General features: G+C 35.6%; 1 protein-coding gene across 6 annotated transcripts in view; it reads right to left on the reverse strand.

Annotated features, from left to right (window-relative positions):
• The window catches only part of DMD (dystrophin), a 2,416,375-nt gene that overhangs the window by 981,527 nt on the left and 1,416,579 nt on the right, over positions 1 to 18,269 (reverse strand). For all 6 annotated transcript variants that reach the window (XM_053581215.1, XM_053581214.1, XM_053581218.1 and 3 more), the window contains one exon: positions 636 to 811. In XM_053581215.1, the coding sequence (XP_053437190.1) occupies positions 636 to 811 (176 nt within the window). The remainder of the gene's footprint in view (positions 1 to 635; positions 812 to 18,269) is intronic.

An 18,269-nucleotide genomic window follows, 5' to 3' on the forward strand; every position in this document is an offset into this window, starting at 1 on the left:
TACAGTTATGATTTAATAAAAAAAAAATAAAAAAAAAAATCCATGCTTTCTAACTGCAGCAGTATACATTTAGCTTTCTATGTTTTCAGTACATTTTAGGGAAAAGTTAAATGGTGATTGAATTCAGAAGTAACCTTTTTGGAGTTTTGCTTTGCCCTTTGGATTTGGACATTTTCAGCCCAAATCCCTTTTCAGGAATGTGCTAACAGATGTAGTGGAACTCGAGTAAATATTCCTATTTTGTTTTTCAGCATCATAGTCATATTCATAGCTATTAAAAAAAAATCTAAGCAAGAGCTGTCTTTCCTCCAAAATAGTCATTTATAATTGAGCTTCAGCTTTTTAAAATTGGAATATATTGAAGATGTTTACATTTAAGCAATGATGCGTGATTGATTTTTAAAATAAACTTGAATTTTAAAGCACCAGAAAAGCACTAATAAAAATGAATTATTTTAGTATATGAGAAAAAAAAGAAAAATAATTTTTTATTGCTATTAAGTAACTGCTGATGGGCTTCTTAGTGTTTGTACCTTTTGCCCTGCTTATAATCTTCTTGCATGAAATCTTTTTTTCAGGACAGCTTCAATAGCTCTGCTAAATGTTCTGAATTCCTATTTTATTTGTCACCCTACCTCTTTTTTCTTTCTGCCAGCTGCTTGCAGACCTCCTGCCACCTCAGATTCAGGCTTCCCAATTTTTCCTGTAGAATATTGGCATCTGTTTTTGAGGACTGCTGAATTATTTCTTCCCCAGTTGCATTCAGTGTTCTGACAACAGTTTGCCGCTGCCTGATGCCATCCTGGAGTTCCTGTAAGATACCAAAAAAGCAAAACAAAAATGAAGCCCCACGTCCTTATATTTGAGAAGAGATTAAACAATGTGCTACCACATGCGGTTGTACTAGGAGAGAAAAATATATAAAAGCTCCATGTGACAATTTCTCTATGAAACTGACATGCCCATATCCAAAGAATACAAGAGAGAAAGATGCCTTTTATGTATCAGGAAAAAAGCACCTTCTCAGTTCAGCTCCAGTTTTTATTTTTGTAAGCTTCTCAGCTAGAAAATGTTATAACGTCCTACAAATCAATTAGTTGGAAACCTTTCTCAAGAGCAAATTCGATTTCTTGTCCCCACAAGGATGTTCCATGTTTAATAGTCTATGAAGTGTTGTAAAATTTAAACACGAACAAATATTTGGGTTTCTTAGTGATTCTCAAAGTGAATGGTGAAAAAAAAAGATTAGCCAAAGTTTTTTTTAAAAAAAAAAAAACCCTTTAGAGATATTTAAATAAAATTAATTAGTATATTAGAAGATATTTTCCTTCCAATGCAGTTTGCATCAATGTATTTTGCATTACATGCCACATAAAACTAAGAATTAATTGCTTTCAGGGGTAGCCCATCAAGAAATCCCTAATTATAACCCAGGATGAAAGAGAAAAGGAGAGGGGGATGGGAGGGGAGGAGGAAGTTCGATAGAGGGAGGGTAAACGGTGGGACCACACCTATGGAGCATACTGCAAGGGTGCAAGTCAAATCTATCAGGTATAGAATATAAATGTCTTAACACAATAATTAAGTAAATGAGGTGAAAGCTATATTAATTAGTTTGATGTAAGCATTCCAAACCATATAAAAAAAAAATCAACACATTGTACCCCACAAATGCATAAATGTATTCATGATCTATGTGTATATGACTTAATAAAAGGAAAAAAATAGAAAAAAAATAAATCAGATACAAAAAAGAAAAAAGAAATCCCTGAGGCCCAGTAATACATTTGAAAATCATCTATAGCCACCAGAACATTTTTTATGAATCATTGATGGTGTGAAGCTCAAATGTCTTTTTTTCTGAATGAAATTTTAAGTATCAGAAAAATAGTTTTATTTTTAAAAAGACTATTATAACCAAGTATGAGAAAAAACAAAAATGTCTTTTTAGTATTAAATAAAAATGGCAATTACTTTCTATTTACATACTTTAGAAGATAATCAAGAATTTGTAAGGCAATTAAAATAACATGTTACCAAATAGGAACCTTAGAAAATGAAATGATATATGCTAACCTGAGATATGTATCACATTTAAATCTAAATAGAACCCAAACCCTTGTGTCACTGACAGAATAATGTCAATACATAGAACCCTCTCCTATCAGATATGGTTTAAATTATCTAATATTCCCCCTTGACCCAATACCAAGCTTATAGGAGATTCCAGTACATGCTTCCGAATGAAGGAATGAATTCATGTTTTCTGGGACTGAGGCTAATCTCCTTTGTATTCTTTTATTACTTTCATGTAAAATTATTTTTGAATACTAGAATTTGTAGAAGCCTACTCTTAGCAACTAAAGACTGTAAATCAGCAAAAAGTAACAATAATGTAATTATTCCAGTACCTCTCAACAAATATAAAACTATTCAGTAACTAAACTATTCACAAGCTGAATGCCCATGAAATGTGCTCTAATAAACATGAGATAGCTCCTTGTAACTAGCTGACTGTGCTTCATTGCTTTCATCTCACTCTTTTTCACCTATTTAGATCAGTGTTTCATCTGACAGTCAGTGCTTAGTAACAGACACCAGTCATAACAAAGTGTGTCTATATTCTTATGAAACCATAAATTCTGAGGTCAGAGATTGTATCTTATTCATAGTTGTTTCCCATTGTTTAGTACAATATCTGGTACATGAGGCATTTCAATAAGTATCTGTTAAGTGAATGCATGGGCCTATGGCTAAAGGAAGTAGAGGGGAAGGAGGAAGGGAGAAAAAAAGTTAGGAGTGAGGAAGGGAGAAAGGGAGAGAGAAGGGAAGGGAGAGAGGGAGACAGAAAGGAAAGGAGGAAGGAGAGAGGGAAAAAGAAAGGAAGGAAAGAAGGGAAAGTGGGGGAAGGAGGGAAGTTAGCTCAGTTTCATCATCACCATCATATCATTCATGTTGATGCATATTATTGGATCTCCTAGACAGTCAAAGGAATGAACACAATTTTCTAGATTTTAGGCATTGCATAATCTAATTGAAAGATTAGACAGAGTTGCAAATGATACTTTGCTTACTATATACAGTAGAATAAACATCAAGGTATTTAATGAATAGAAGGATGATCTCAGTAGAAGGATTAAGAGAAGAGACCACTGGTTGTATTTGAAATTCAAAACATGGGTAGGACTTCGATACGTGTAGAGAACTTTACTTAGGAGTTATTAGAAGTTTGCAATTCATTGGAAGGCTATCAGAAATGACTCAGTTTTTTTTTTTTTTTTTTTTGGCCGGGGCTGGGTTTGAATCCACCACCTCCAGTATATGGGGCCGGGACCCTACTCCTTTGAGCCACAGGCGCCTCCCAGAAATGACTCAGTTTTAAAATATAGGAATGTGAAGGCTAAAGCTGATTGTGCTTCTGGATAATTCTGAGGCAGAGGCTCCACCATTAAGCTATGTTGAGGGCAACAGGCAAAACAGCTAGTACAGGCGTCCAGTAGACAGTGTTAAGGCTAAAACTAGAGTTTTGACAACGAACCAGAAAGGAAAAGCTAAAGAAAACATGAAATGTTAAAGAGAAATTGACATCATTTGGGAGGAAGCTATAGTTACAAGCATGAGGGACTACTGAAATAGGAATCACTTGATCTAAAACATGAAGGTCAGATTCTTATTTCTGTTCCGAATGGTGTCCAATTCTTACAGCTAATAATTTATATGTTTTAAAAATGAGTGGGGCACACAGCAGATGTGTGCTCCAGCAATTTCTCTCCAACTTTAACGTGCATAAAAAACTCCTGGAGATCTTGTTAAAGTGCAGATTTTGATTCAGTAGGTCTCTGGAGGGGCCAAGGTGGATAATAGAGTAGATGCCTTTTTGAGTCTTTGCTCAGTAATCAAGAAATTCCGATTGCCAGTCATAATGCTATAAACTAAAGCTGCTTGGGAATTTTTATCTCAGCTTCTTTACTTTGTGGTTTTGATCTTGGCCTTTTTACCTCATGGCTGATGGCTGTAATGACTTTTACAATGCAATCGTATAATCAACAAGAGTTTTATTGTTTTTATTTCCCCAGTAAGAGATAGAATTAAGTAGCCAAAAATCAAATGGTAATTTAAAATTGTTAGATCTAAATATCATTTATAGAGAATCTTAAATAATGGCCTTCAGGTTTTTTAGTTTTGTGAAAGAAGAGCTCATTAAATAGTCTGTTGCATTTGTATGAGAAAATTTTGTAACCAGGGGAAGTTTTTACAGCATATGTCTACTCAAGGAGAGTTTTCAGTGATAAAGCATAAAAGAGCAAAATAATGGATCAAAACAGGAAGTAAAAATTTGCATGTGTTGTTTTACAATTAGCCTCTGAGCTGGAAAAAGATAACACTGGATTTACAAAACTAAATGTAAAATCTCAATCAACTTTATTCACACAGTCAAAAACATAAATTAATTTTAGTTCTATAGCTTTCAAATATTTTAAGTACTGAATTATTCATTACCAATAAAATTTCTAAGCTTTGATATCATATTAATATACTGCTGTCATAGGCATCCTTATCTATTTCTCTGGCAATTAACATCTAGTCTTAGTTTTGGACAGAAAGAAAATCATAATTAAATCTACTGGATTATTCATCACAGTTAAAAAGCCTTATTGTGTTTTGATTTCAATATTAAAGCATTCATTCTTAATAAGGAGTGCATATCAGGCTCCCCTAGGGAACTTTCTCAAAATATAAAAGCCCAGAATTCTTCCCTAAACCTATTGAATCAGAATCTCTGGGGGAAGGGGACAAAGGTGTATAGAACATACACGCTATCAAAGAATAGAGAGGCTGGAGACACATGGAGAGGGCGGAGGGGCAGGGGAGCAGGAGTGAAGGGCATGCATGTTTTAGAATTACTGCATTATTATCAACCTCTTTTATGCTCTGTTAATAGAGAAATGTTTCTAAATTATAGAAAATAACACTGTTATATATTTAAGTCCTTCAAGTCTGGTCAAACTGGGAGAAGGAAAGAGGCAATATAGGCAAGGAAGGAACAGCTACGTATTTCACAGAAAGAAGAATGTAAGAATCTTATAAGACTATAAAAATCACAAACTAGGGAGCGAAATAGGAAAATAGAAGAGATAAAATGTAACCTTTTATATGAAAACATTGCACACATTTTTAAAAAAGAATATTTGTAAAACTTTGCAAAACTGTATGAAAACACAATAAGTGGAAAATAAAACGTGACAAATGAAGAAAAGGAATAAGCTAAGAAGCAGTCATGGGAAATTGTACAATGACACATCAGATGAGGTACATATTTTAGAAGATAAAGGATTGGCCAAAAAAAAAAAAAATCACAAACTAGGGAGCAAAATAGGAAAATGGTAGAGATAAAATGTAATTTGGAGAAAAGACAAAGACAGAGAAATGGAAGAAAGAAAAATGAACCTTCATTGAACAAGTAGGTGTGTCAATAATCCAATTGGAAATTTAGCTGTAATTTGGTTAATGAATTGTTTTGAGACAGATTATTCATTCACTCAGTTTACTGATTGGTCAAGGGAAAATATGTATCAGTTGTATCAAATATGTATCAAAGTGAATCAGTTGTGAAACTGGCAGAATTTTATTGGACAATTTCGTTACAACATAGTGCTTTATCTTCTTTTTCTATCCTGATAAAGATCATTATCATTGCTTCTCTTTGTCCGTTCACAGAATTCAAGAGTTTTTGATGCTTTTCTCAATGATAAACATGTTTGCCTCTCATGTTAATTCTTCTTAGACTATATGATAGTCACCACTTTCTTCAGAGATTTTAATCCACTTTAGAAAGTATCTTTCAGCTTTTGTCAGATGATGAATTTACTTAAGGAAGCAAAACAAATGGCTAACCCCCAAGGCAGGTAACAGGCAAAACAATAGGACACATTCAACTTAACCTATCCATGGACTGGGAGAGCCTGTCCTGGTGGAAGATTTGGTAACTCTGTGGGAGCATAGACAAAGATGGTCAGAAGGATTGAAAGATGGCTAAAATTTGGGAAATCTAAGAGTTATGAACAGGGAGAAAGGGGCAAGAATGGAAAGACCATGTAATATAATCTGCTGTGTGTTTGTTGCGCTAACTCCCAGTAAAAGGGAAGGTACTTTTTACTTCCTTGACCGTCCTGCTAAGTTTTGTAGGACAAACTCATTACTTATCTGTAATAGTCAGTTTAAATGTTCCCTCTTTCCCGAGGCCCTTTAATTGCCCCAGGGGCCTTTCAATTTACAGTGCCCCTCCTCTGTATGAGTATTTATGAAATATTTCTATTTAGTGTCATTCATATATATATATTGGACTTTATAGCGGAAAAGTGAGTAACACTGAATGAGTGTTTTTTCTCTTGAACATGAAATACATTTCCAAATTTGAATTGTACTACAGATTTAACTTTTAACGAAGGACCCACAAGATCTTTAACGAGTAATTTGCAAAGCAAATCAAGTCAAAGAAGAGCAATCTTTGCAATGAACAATCAGAAATAAAAATCACCTTTTTAGCCTCTTCTTTCTCCTGATCTCATTTTATTTTCATTTCAGTAAACATTTAGTGGGCCTCACTAATAAAAATGCTGAAACCACATGCATGGTTTTGTTAGTTTGTCACAGGAACTGGAGTTAGAAGGGGATCTTGTTAGATTTCATCTAATTCCCTCTTTTTATCGTGAGGTATAATACTAGATACGCTCATTGGTGCAATTCCCCATCTGCTCCTGATAATGGTTGCTATAAAAGAATAATGAGAATTCCTTCTAAAACTAGTATTAGACCATTTCTTTTCCTAAGCAAACATCCTGACAATGAACTAAAGGAAAATTATGTACAGTAGCAATTTATTTTAATGGGACATTTGCCTAATATCAAATTACAATGAAATTTCCTTTGGATGTGTTTATCTTATTCACATCAGTGATATATACATTCATTACTATCTCTGCTATTAACGTGGGTACCAAATGAATTCATCATAAAGTACTTTAAGTACTACATACTTTGTAAGTTATCTCAGGCTTTTTTCCCTTTTCTTTTTCAAGAAATGATGCATGTTCTGGACAAAAAGGAAAAAAATCATATATTCCCCAATTTCAAGCAGAGATTTAATGCAGAGGGTTATCAAAAGGGGCAGAAAAAGTGTATGTGTTAGATTTCTGTCTTTGGGGATTTGAAACCACTTTAAATTTGACCTCAGATGTGTTTGACATTAGAAATTTATTTTTTAAAATAATTTTAATGCCTTTGGGTGGGGCAGACATGGATGTATACTGCCTCTCTCTGAAGGCATTTAAATAAGTGACCCTTGCTTTAAAGAAAATGGTTGTTACAAAGTAGAGACCTTTGCAAAGCATAGATTTTACTTAATAAAAATCAATGTCAGCCCTCTCTAGGTTCAGAGATTTATTTAATACTTCTTGGCTTCTAAATCCTTCATGGAACCTTCAGGAGATACACCTGAAAACATTTAAGAGTTGTATTTTTTTTCTATTTCCTTAGATTTGTTAAGAAAGACAAATTGGCCTTTCTCTGATCAAAAGGTAACTCTTACCCATGGCCACGCTCGCTCTCTTAGTATATGAACTTGGTTATAGAGCACATAACTTAAGGCATAAAATTCTTTCCACATAGTTACTACCATGGTTTTGAACGTGAAATATTTCATAATGGAACATATTGCAAATAACCAGAAAACACTGCTCTTAGGACAAAATATTTAAAAGGAGCCATAGGTCATTTAAAATTTCTTATTCCTCTTTTGTATAGCTGTGTTATCAATTTGGAGTCACATAAATACTTATGCTAAAGCCATTTGGTGGGTAGATGGTGATATAGCGTCTGTGTGTGTGCATGGACAAAGCAACAAAATTGCTTTTTTTTTTTTTTTTTTCGTCTTCAGTAGACAGCTCACAGCAACCTCCAATTCTTGGGCTCAAGCGATTCTCTTGCCTCAGCCTCCCAAGTAGCTGGGACTACAGGTGCTGGCCACAACACCCAGCTATTTTTTGTTGCAATTCTCATTGCTGTTTTAGCTGCCTGGGGCCAAGTTCAAACCAGTCACCCTCGGACCCTCGGCATATGGGGCCAGCACCCTACCCACTGAGTCACAGGTGCCGCCACAAAATTGCTTTTTAAAAGTAAGACAACGTGTGAGTAGAATTGGCTATAGACTGGAAATGTTTAATTAAAAGTTATAATCACATTAGTTCTGAAAAGTTGTAGTTCCCTATTGGTATTTTCCATGCCTGTGAGAGATTTTCATTTCATGAGTTAACTATTGACATTTCCTATCAGCTAGATGCTGTGAGAGATGCTGGACATCATTGGCTCCAGAAAGAAGAATGGACTGGAGATGTTCTAGAGTAGAAACAGGGAGACCAAGTAGGAGGAACCATGAAGTGAAGGTGAGGAAAGATGGTAGCTTGGAGTGGGAATGCAGTGGTGGAAATGGAAAGAAGTGCGTGGAACCAAGTAATATTGGGGAGATAAATAGACAGGACTTGACCATGTACTGGAGAAACAAATGAGAACAAGGATATCAATCAGACAGTTGAAGATACTGGTCTGGAGTTCAGAGAAATTATTAGGTCTGAACGTGTAACTGAGAATATTATCTGCAAAGCTCAGTCTAAGGTTTGCAATGTGATTTTGGCTCTAAATGTGATTGAGTTCTCTATTTTTATTTAAACAATTATGGGCAACTTCAAAGCTAGCAATCAACGTCCAGATATATTTTGGGACTCTCTGAATATTTGCATGATGAGTAATTTTGTCATTATTGACACTTGCTATGTCTACTATGCTTTATTTCAAGTTGCTGGCAGAGAGATGAATTGATATCATGACGGATATAATGTAGAAAGTTGAGAGGCAGTATGATTACACCCCCAAATTTGAAGAAACAATTTGTTTTTAGGAAGGTGCTTGTGTTTCCTACCCTAAATTCCACCTACTCTTGGTAACAATCAGTGATCTAAAATGATTTCAAAATATGTTAGTGTTGCTCTTTAAGATAACAGCAATTAAATGTGTTCCTTTACCTCTTTCCATTCTGTTTTCATAGGCATTCCATGGGCTTTTGATATGGAATATTCTATAAATATCTCTTTAATGTAGGTAAGTTATTTCATACAGGTGAGTATTCTCTGCAATGTGATTCATTTCAACAAATGTTTAGGATAACTACTGTGTGTCTGGAGCTTTACAATCATAAATAAGCTTGTATTTTCTTGTCAACTCTCTTAATTTAATGGGGGAGAGCCCAACAAGCAAATAACTATATAGAATGCCATGTTCCAATACCGATATGGAGACTGCTTTGTGAACGAAATAGATCAATTAATCATGTGATTGTGGGTCTGTATACATTCGCAGGAGTAGAAGAAGGTAAGGGAAAGAAAAGGAAAGGTTGTGGTAATTATGATTATAAATGTTTTGAAGACAGCTTTTTTTTCCATTCCCTATACCACCAGGTACAGTGTCAATCACTGCTCAGCTTAATAATTGCTCAAGAAATATTTGTTGATAAATCGAGCAGAGAACTGGGCAAGATATCCCAGTCTCTCCTTGACTTGTTTCTCACTTGGGAAAAGATTCAAAAGCAAATTTCTGAAATGTATACAACACCCTAGATTGGAAATGAGAGATGCTAAGAAATCCCCGTGCTTCCTCAAAATTTCATCCGCTACCACAAATAACAAGTTATCAAGGAAAGGTTTAGTTTCTCAGGCTCTTGAGAATGGGAAGGCCCAGAAATACAATAAAGAGGGATAAAGACGGATCTCTGTGCCTAACATCAATTAATTGATTTTAAGTATTTACCTTAGATTACAGAACCCTCAAGACATCAACTAGCAATCCACATCTAAGCACATCTTGGGCCTCACTAAGCCTTATGTGTCCCTCTGGCCAAGTTATGCAAGCATGAAGCACAAACTTTTCTCAGTTTTTCTTCAAGCCTTAATTTCTGGAGTTAGGTTTCTTATTTTCCAACTCATTATCTGTTGTATGGTAATGTGCCACTTTTTCATGGATTTAGATGAAAAGAGTTGATGACAAAAACAATTATGCATTGCTTGGTGACAGGGTGTATTCCCGGGAAACCAAAAAAATCAGGTACAATAATTGATTCTCTCCCCATTGTCAGGGAATTATTTATATGATATCAAGAGTCTATACCTTATTTAACCATTTATGGAGCAGAAGGACCTAAAAGTAAAACCAGATGACTTATTTATCCCTGTGAATTCCTAAAAGGTTAAGGAGAGTTGTCAAAAAGGGTGAAGACTGTAATGGATTTGACTTCTTTATCAATCTAATGTAGAGGAAAAAAATTCAATTATCAAATGTGAATATATTCCAAAATTTTATCTCTAGGGAAGCTTCCCTCTTAAGCTGCCACACATCATTTCCAGATCTTTTCATTTGACTGAGATTTCAAAGAAAACATTTTCAAGCCGACATTAACATCATCCCTGCAACTAGTTTCTCATGTTGACTTCACTACTTATTTGAATGAAATCTGCATTCTCCCATTTATCAGGTGGGATATCACCAGTTCATCTGTGTTTTTGTTCTTTTCTTTTTTTGCCCTAGTCCAAGTTTTATCTCACTGATCCTAAATGTTAACCCTTTCTTACTTGTTTAGTTCTATCATCATTGCTTTTCCTCTAGTCTGGTAATTCATTATATTTTATCTATGTTAGTGACAAGGCCTCCTAATTTTTTTTGCTTAAACTCTTTCACAGCATAAAATCCTACACAATCTTTCCAGATTTATCCTCCGGATGAACATTTCTGATGGTGGATTCCCTCATCACAAATTCGTACAGAATACTTGCTGCCTGCTTATTGAAGCCCAAAGAGCTTAGATCCCATTCCAAACCTCATAACATCTCTGGGGAAAACCTTTCTGGGTTCTTCACCATGACTCCCTAATTCTTCATGCTTGCCTCAGCACAACTGGATGACTCATGGTGATGTCCTGGTCATTTCCCAGACCTCTGACCATTATGTTTTTCATCATTCATGGCCTCATTTTTACTTGTGGATTCCTCTCATCCCAGTCTACTAGACTCTGAATTCCATGAGAGCAAGAACTATAACTTCATCTCACTTTAGTGCCTGTCAAAGTACCTGCTGTATGAGAGTACTCAAAACACATTTCTTGTATGAATAAATGAAGATGCACACCAAAAACTATCTCCATTATGTATAAATCTTAGATGAAAAGTTATCTATCCTGTAACATCCTATTGTCCTTGAACTGTGTCTACTTTATGGTGTTTTCATAAGGTATAAAAGTTAAATTTCATTATGTTGGTTGGAAGCTTAAGATATTGGCTTCTTTACCTTTGGGTTTCCTGCTGTGTTAATCAGTTAAATTTTTTCCAACTAAATGAATAAATGAATGAATATGTTTGATTGGTATGTTATGAAACTGTAGAATTTTTTTTTGTGTATGTTGAAGGTATCTCTAAGAGCATAGCACCTGTGGTAAAAAATACTAATTAAATTAAATTCTATTTCTGTACGTTTAAATACCTAGTAGGCTTCTAACCAAAACATTAGAAGTTGCTGATGGCTCTAAAGCAACTATTGTTTTTTTTTTTTTTTTTTTTTTTTTTTTTTTTTTGGCCAGGGCTGGGTTTGAACCCGCCACCTCTGGCATATGGGACCGGCGCCCTACTCCTTGAGCCACAGGCGCTGCCCTAAAGCAACTATTGTTAGCAGCTGGTCAAAGAAAATTAAAATGTCCGACACTTCATATTAGTGACAGGGATGTCATGGAGCAGTGCTGTACAAAGCTACTTACTGCCTTCCAATAGGGTCTTCAGAGAAAGTAAGAAGAAAAGAAACAAAACAGGAAAATGACTCTGTCATTCTCAACATCCACGTTATCTAATGACCCCAGAACAATCTTATTTTCACCAAATAAGAAGGATAAGAAGAAAGGCACAACCTTGACCCAATGTAATCTATGTGAGTGGCCAATGAATACATGAAAAGACATTTACTATCGTCAGTCATCAGAGCAATGAAAATTAAAACTGCAAGATGCCGCTTCATATCCTATAAAATGGTGAAAATGCAAATGATCGACAAGATTAAATGTTGATGACGATGTAAAGCCAATGGAGCTCTGCACAATCACAGTGGCATTGTACAATGGCACTGACATTTTAGAAAACTGTTTGACAGCATCTTAGAAAGTTCAACATTTGGCACGGCCATTCTACTACTATGTATTTCCTCAAAATAAGTTAAAATGCATATTCGCAAAAGCACTTCTGAACAAAGGTCCATAGCATCTTAATTCATATCAGCCCCACACTGAAAACAACATCCATGTTCATCAAAAGGAGAATGAATGGATAAATTGTGGTATATTTATACAATGTAATTCTAATCAGCAGTAGAAAGGAATGAATTACTGATAAAATTACAACATGGATAGTCTTAAAAATAGTATGCCGATTAAAGTAGTACAGATTGTATGATTATATTTATAAGATTTGTAAACAGATAAAACTAACCTATAGTGATAAAAATCAACCTAACAGGTACCTATAAAGGCTGGGAATTGACTGGAAGGTGGCATGAGGCAACTTCGTGAGCAGATGAGAATGTTCTATTTTTTGACTGAGGTGTCAGTTTTATCAGCAGTACCACCTGATGAAACATAACAGACCTATACTTAACATCTATACATTTCCCCATTGTAGGGACATTCTTCTATTCTTCCTTATATACCTGCTACAGTCACATCCATCAAGAAAGCATGGAAAATACATTTGATGGGAAAATCGGAATAGTAAGCAATCATGACAGATTGAAATCTGAACTAACTGCAACAGGTTCAAATTTTAGGTAAAAATAAACTTTTCACCCCAAACGAATCTATTTTATTTTATGTAAATATTTACCTCAATTAAGAAGTAAAAATAGTATCCCTTTCAACGACTTACCTCTCATCATTTACATAATACCTTAGCTGTGCCAACAGGGAGAACGTCCAACAAATCTAAGTTTTTTCTCTCTTACTTCACACAGCACACAGAGACTCCTCTTCTGCTAGAAGAGAACTAAGACACAGACTGCCCAATCTCACTCATTTGTAGACGACAGAGTTTAAAACAGTTCAGGACACTAATGAGGTTGCACGGGAACAGATTTAGTGAAACATCAGGGATATTATACGATTCACCCTTTTACCATATACACAATGATCCATTTGGACAATCTGGAAAGTGTGTGTGCACGTGCATGTGTGCATGTTCACGTGGGTGTGGAGTGTGGTCAATTTATTAGGTTAAGAAGGAAAAAGAGGGCAGCGCCTGTGGCTGAAAGGAGTAGGGTGCTGGCCTTACATACCAGAGGTGATGGGTTTAAACCCAGCCCTGGCCAAAAACTACCAAAAAAAAAAAAAAAAAAAAAGATGTAGTGATCTAATGATCTTAAATTTTAAAACAGAAAATGGCTCTAGAGGCCTGTGAGGCTTTTGAGCAGCTGTTTTCAACCTGTGAGTTGCGACCCCTTTGGGCTGTATTAAAGGCTCGCGGCATTAGGAAGGTTGAGAACCACTGCTTTTTCTTTTTTTCTTTGCAGTTTTTTTTTTGGCCGGGGCTGGATTTGAACCTGCTACCTCTGGCATATGGGGCCGGTGCCCTACGCCTTTGAGCCACAGGCACCGCCCAAGAGAACCACTGCTTTTGAGAATAAACGTTTTGACAACTCCAGGGCAAATGATTGCAGTGAGTATAAGGCAAGGCATACTATCTAATGAGACGCATGCCGCTGTGGGGGGGGAGGGGGTCCCTAGACAAGCTCAGATCTGACAAGGTCTGAACAGGGGAAGAAATGAGGGACACCGAACAGAGGGCAAATAGAAAAGGATGATGTAAAACTGTATCAACAGTGAGGAAAAGCTGAGCCTGGAATGAATTTTGGCTTGTGATAACGTTAAAGACAACATTCAGGGCCCCACATTACTTCTGCGGGGAGAAAGAAGAGCTTGAAAGACGAAGGTTTGCTGACTGGGGCAGAGGGGAAGGCTGGGGAGAGACACGCCGCCGAAGCAGCCCTGCACAGCATCTCTTGCTTGTCTGTTCCATCAAGGAGAATGCTCATCAGACTGGAAAAGGCATAACCGTACGAGAGAAATGAAGCCCAAAATAGGTGAGGGAATTTAAAAAGAGCACCTTGCTGCTCTAAATGAGCTAAAAATCTCTGGCCCTGGACCAATTATATTCCAGGGAAATGAGAACTTGCACGCTACAGTCCTTTCCTGCTGTCAGTGGTCTTTGAGGAACTAGGTTAACACTGTAGATGGACAAATTTTTTAAAAGGGGAACAAGTGATTGCAACTACTTTCCATCTATTCCTGCTAAAGAGGATTTCTGGATGACAGTACAAGGAGCAGACAGATACTCCTTAACAAAGACAACGTGAAGGCAGATTATTTGTGTTTGTATGACAATGTGTTCTTATGGTGGACACGCATACCTATGTTTGCGGTTTAATCCATTTGGAGTATAAAAATTAAATTTCACCATTACAAACAACTTAAAATAGAACTTCTAAATACAGACCCTTTTTTTTAAAGCTATTAAAATGTCTAAATTTCAATTTTACTGGTTGACTAGGAAGCATTAACGCAGGTAACATCAATTACAAAATTGCATGTATAAAAGTGTGCGCAATAAACTATCGATTGTATTTTAAAATGCAATACTATATAAATACGTGCATGTCTTATATGTGTATAAATACGTTTCATGTGATGATATAAATTAGAAACAACACTACAAGAACTATGGCAATAGAGAATTAGATTATCTCAACAGAGGAAAGTTTGATGTAGATGGAGTAGGAAAAGGGTCAGCCAAGAAAAAGAGAAAAGAGGGACTGTGTATGATAATTTTTATACATCCCTTTAAATTATATAAAAGGGATATATTTTATGCATATTTTAAAATCATATAAAATAAAAATACATTGCATATTTAAAGCCACTGTTGAAGGATCCATTAAAAAAACATAGCAGCATCGTTGAGGACTTTTCATAGTCCAGTTGGTATTTCCAGACAAATTTAATGGCCGCTCATGGAGGGAATGCCCTAATTTTAGCACATTTGTTCACAACTTTAGTTTCTTCCTTCCTAATATCCTAATACTAAATTTCTTCAAAACTTCTTTCATGAGGAGAGGGAAGGGAGGGGAGGCGAGGGGAGAGGATGGATGGAGGCAGGGTAATTGGTGGGACCACACCTACGGTGCATTTTAGAAGGGTACAAGTTAAATCTACTAAGTGTAGAATATAAATGTCTTAAGACAATAACTAAGAAAATGCAGGGAAAGCTATGGTAACCAGTTTGATGGAAGTATTTCAAATTGTATATAAAAATGCAGTTTCTATCTCCCTTGGTTCCATTTTTGATAAAAATTTCATTTTATAGTTGGAAATTTTGAAATTTTGTTACCCAATGCCTCAAATCTTTTGTAGATTGAAGGATACAATGCAATAAAATGTAAAACTCAGTTCTAAAATTTATTCTATGAACTTTCCCTTTTTTAACCATTATGATCAATGCTGCAATAAATACCCATGTAAACACATACGTATCCCTCATGTACTGGGACTTTCATCTGTAGATAGGGTCCCAAGGAGTAGATTGCTATGCACCATACATTTCTATCTTGATACTTCATATTTCCACCCTCACCCTATATGAAAGACCATTATTTCTTACTTCTAAACTCCAAGGCCTACTTAAATATTACAATCTACATTTCATTTAAAATGCCTTTCTAGCCTCAGAATTTTCAATGTACTTTGTATAATGATTATCTGTATACCATATTCTATATCTTTCCTTAGCATTTTTTTGAGAGCAGGAAATATGTAGACTATAATTGTAACTCCTCATACATGCTTGGTAATGAGCCTTTCTCATAGAAGCCAAAAATTATAAACGGACTTCTTGGTATCTATAACAATTTTTAAAAATGCCACCTTTGATCAATTTTTAAGAAACAAAAACAAGAAATATTGGCAGCGCCTGTAGCACAGTGGGTAGGGAGCCAGCCGCATACATGGAAGCTGGTAGGTTCGAATCCGGCCTGGGCCAGCTAAAGCAACAATGACAACTGCAACAGAAAAATAGCCAGGCACCTGTAGTCCCAGCTACTTGGGAGGCTGAGGCAAGGGAATCGCTTAAGCCCAAGAGTTGAAGGTTGCTGTGAGTTATGATGTCACAGCACTCTACCCAGGGGGACAGCTTGAGACACTGTCTCAAAAAAAAAAAAAAAAAGAAAAGAAATATATTCCTTCCTTTAGACAACTATCTTATTATATGTACACTAAGTTTCTATATAATTCCTTTCCTACTTAAGGTTCTGGTAGCTTTTAATCATATATTAATGATTGAGGAAAATAATCCAATCAGAGAACTGGGAAAAGAATAATACTAATTCATCTTCATATGAATGGATGTCTCTGTTTTTATAAAAGGCAGCATGTTAATGGGACATGAAGTGAACTAAACCTATGGAAGTTTTAAAAACCTTTCTCCCTAGGTATTTCATGGTAGATATTGATTATTCAAAACTAATATATAGAAAAATACCCTTAAAGAAAGTATGAAATGATGATATTAGAAGAGCTTGATGATGCTACTTGAGAAGGGACAAAATATTATTTATGATTTTTGATATATTTTGTCTCCTATATATGGTTATGCCCATAAAGAATATGAATAATATCTACTTAGGCAAATATAGTACATTATATTTGTAGGCGATAATACTATGGAAGATAAAATGTGATAACTTTATTTATTTATTTTTTTTGTAGAGACAGAGTTTCATTTTATTGCCCTCGATAGAGTGCGGTGGCCTCACACAGCTCACAGCAACCTCCAACTCCTGGGCTTAGGCGATTCTCCTGCCTCAGCCTCCCGAGTAGCTGGGACTACAGGCGCCCGCCACAACGCCCGGCTATTTTTTTGTTGCAGTTTTGGCTGGGGCTGGGTTTGAACCCGCCACCCTCAGTATATGGGGCCGGCGCCCTGCTCACTGAGCCACAGGCGCCGCCCGATAACTTTATTTTAAAATATGAATTTTGAATAATTAAAGTGCAGGATGGGGAAAGACTATTGTGTGTAGTCTCTGTCTTGAGTGAACAATTCAGGTAACAATACCTTGTTGAAGAGTCTATGAATTTACTTTCTAAATAAATATGGCATTATTTTTCTGATCATAAATCTATACCTCTTCATTGTAAAAATATATTAAAAGTGGTAAAATAAAACAAAAAGAATAAATATAAACACTAATGTCATTTCTCAGAGATCACCTTGAACTTTCTTCTGAGTACTCATCTAGTCTAATTCCAACATGCCTCTCTTTTCAGAAGATTCCCTTCCATGTATGTTCCTCAACTCCCCAGTAATCTTATTTTTTCCTGTTCTGTTCTTGGATGAGGGAAATACCTAATCACCATACCAAACACACAGAATGGTTCATGTATCAGCTCATCATCTTCATCCATTATTAACTAGAGGACCTTAAACTCGTTCAGGTGGTAGGCAATTGGACATCTTGCTACTCCTTATAGAACATGATGAATTCCTTACGTACTTCATTTTAGGAACTGGGAACAATTTTATTAGTTTGGGGAAAAGGTATTTTAAGTTGCAAAAATGTAAAACTCAGTTTATCTCTTTAACGAAGCACTTTAGACTTTTTAATCAGTAAAGACAAAAAAAGAAGGTTAGTTTTGTATTCTACATTTAAAGCAATATCTCATTTCCAATGTGAAAATAAAATTGTAAGATAAAAAAGAAAAAGAATCAACCTGAGACATTTGCAGTACCTTCCAGAACAACTTAAGTGTCTACCTACTCATCTCTTCTGGTATGATCTTTCATTAAAATGAGGAAAGGCATTTAGCATACAGGAATTTTCATTGTGTCAAATAGAACAAGGCATTATTAATTCTATGTAAGAGAATGATTACAATTATCTTATGTTGATAATATCTTAATTTTACATACTTTATAAATTGCTATCAAAAAATTATTTTATTTTAAACCCACACAAATTATGAGGTAGGGGAAAGTGTGTTATTAATCCCAAGTTACAGATGAGTAATTGGGGGAATAAATGACTCATCCAAGTTGTCCTGTAGGTGTAAGACGTAAAACCAGGTCCCAGATTGTCAACACATTTCA

Source organism: Nycticebus coucang, chromosome X, assembly GCF_027406575.1.
Source record: "Nycticebus coucang isolate mNycCou1 chromosome X, mNycCou1.pri, whole genome shotgun sequence".
In the NCBI taxonomy this organism is placed as follows: Eukaryota; Metazoa; Chordata; class Mammalia; order Primates; family Lorisidae; genus Nycticebus; species Nycticebus coucang.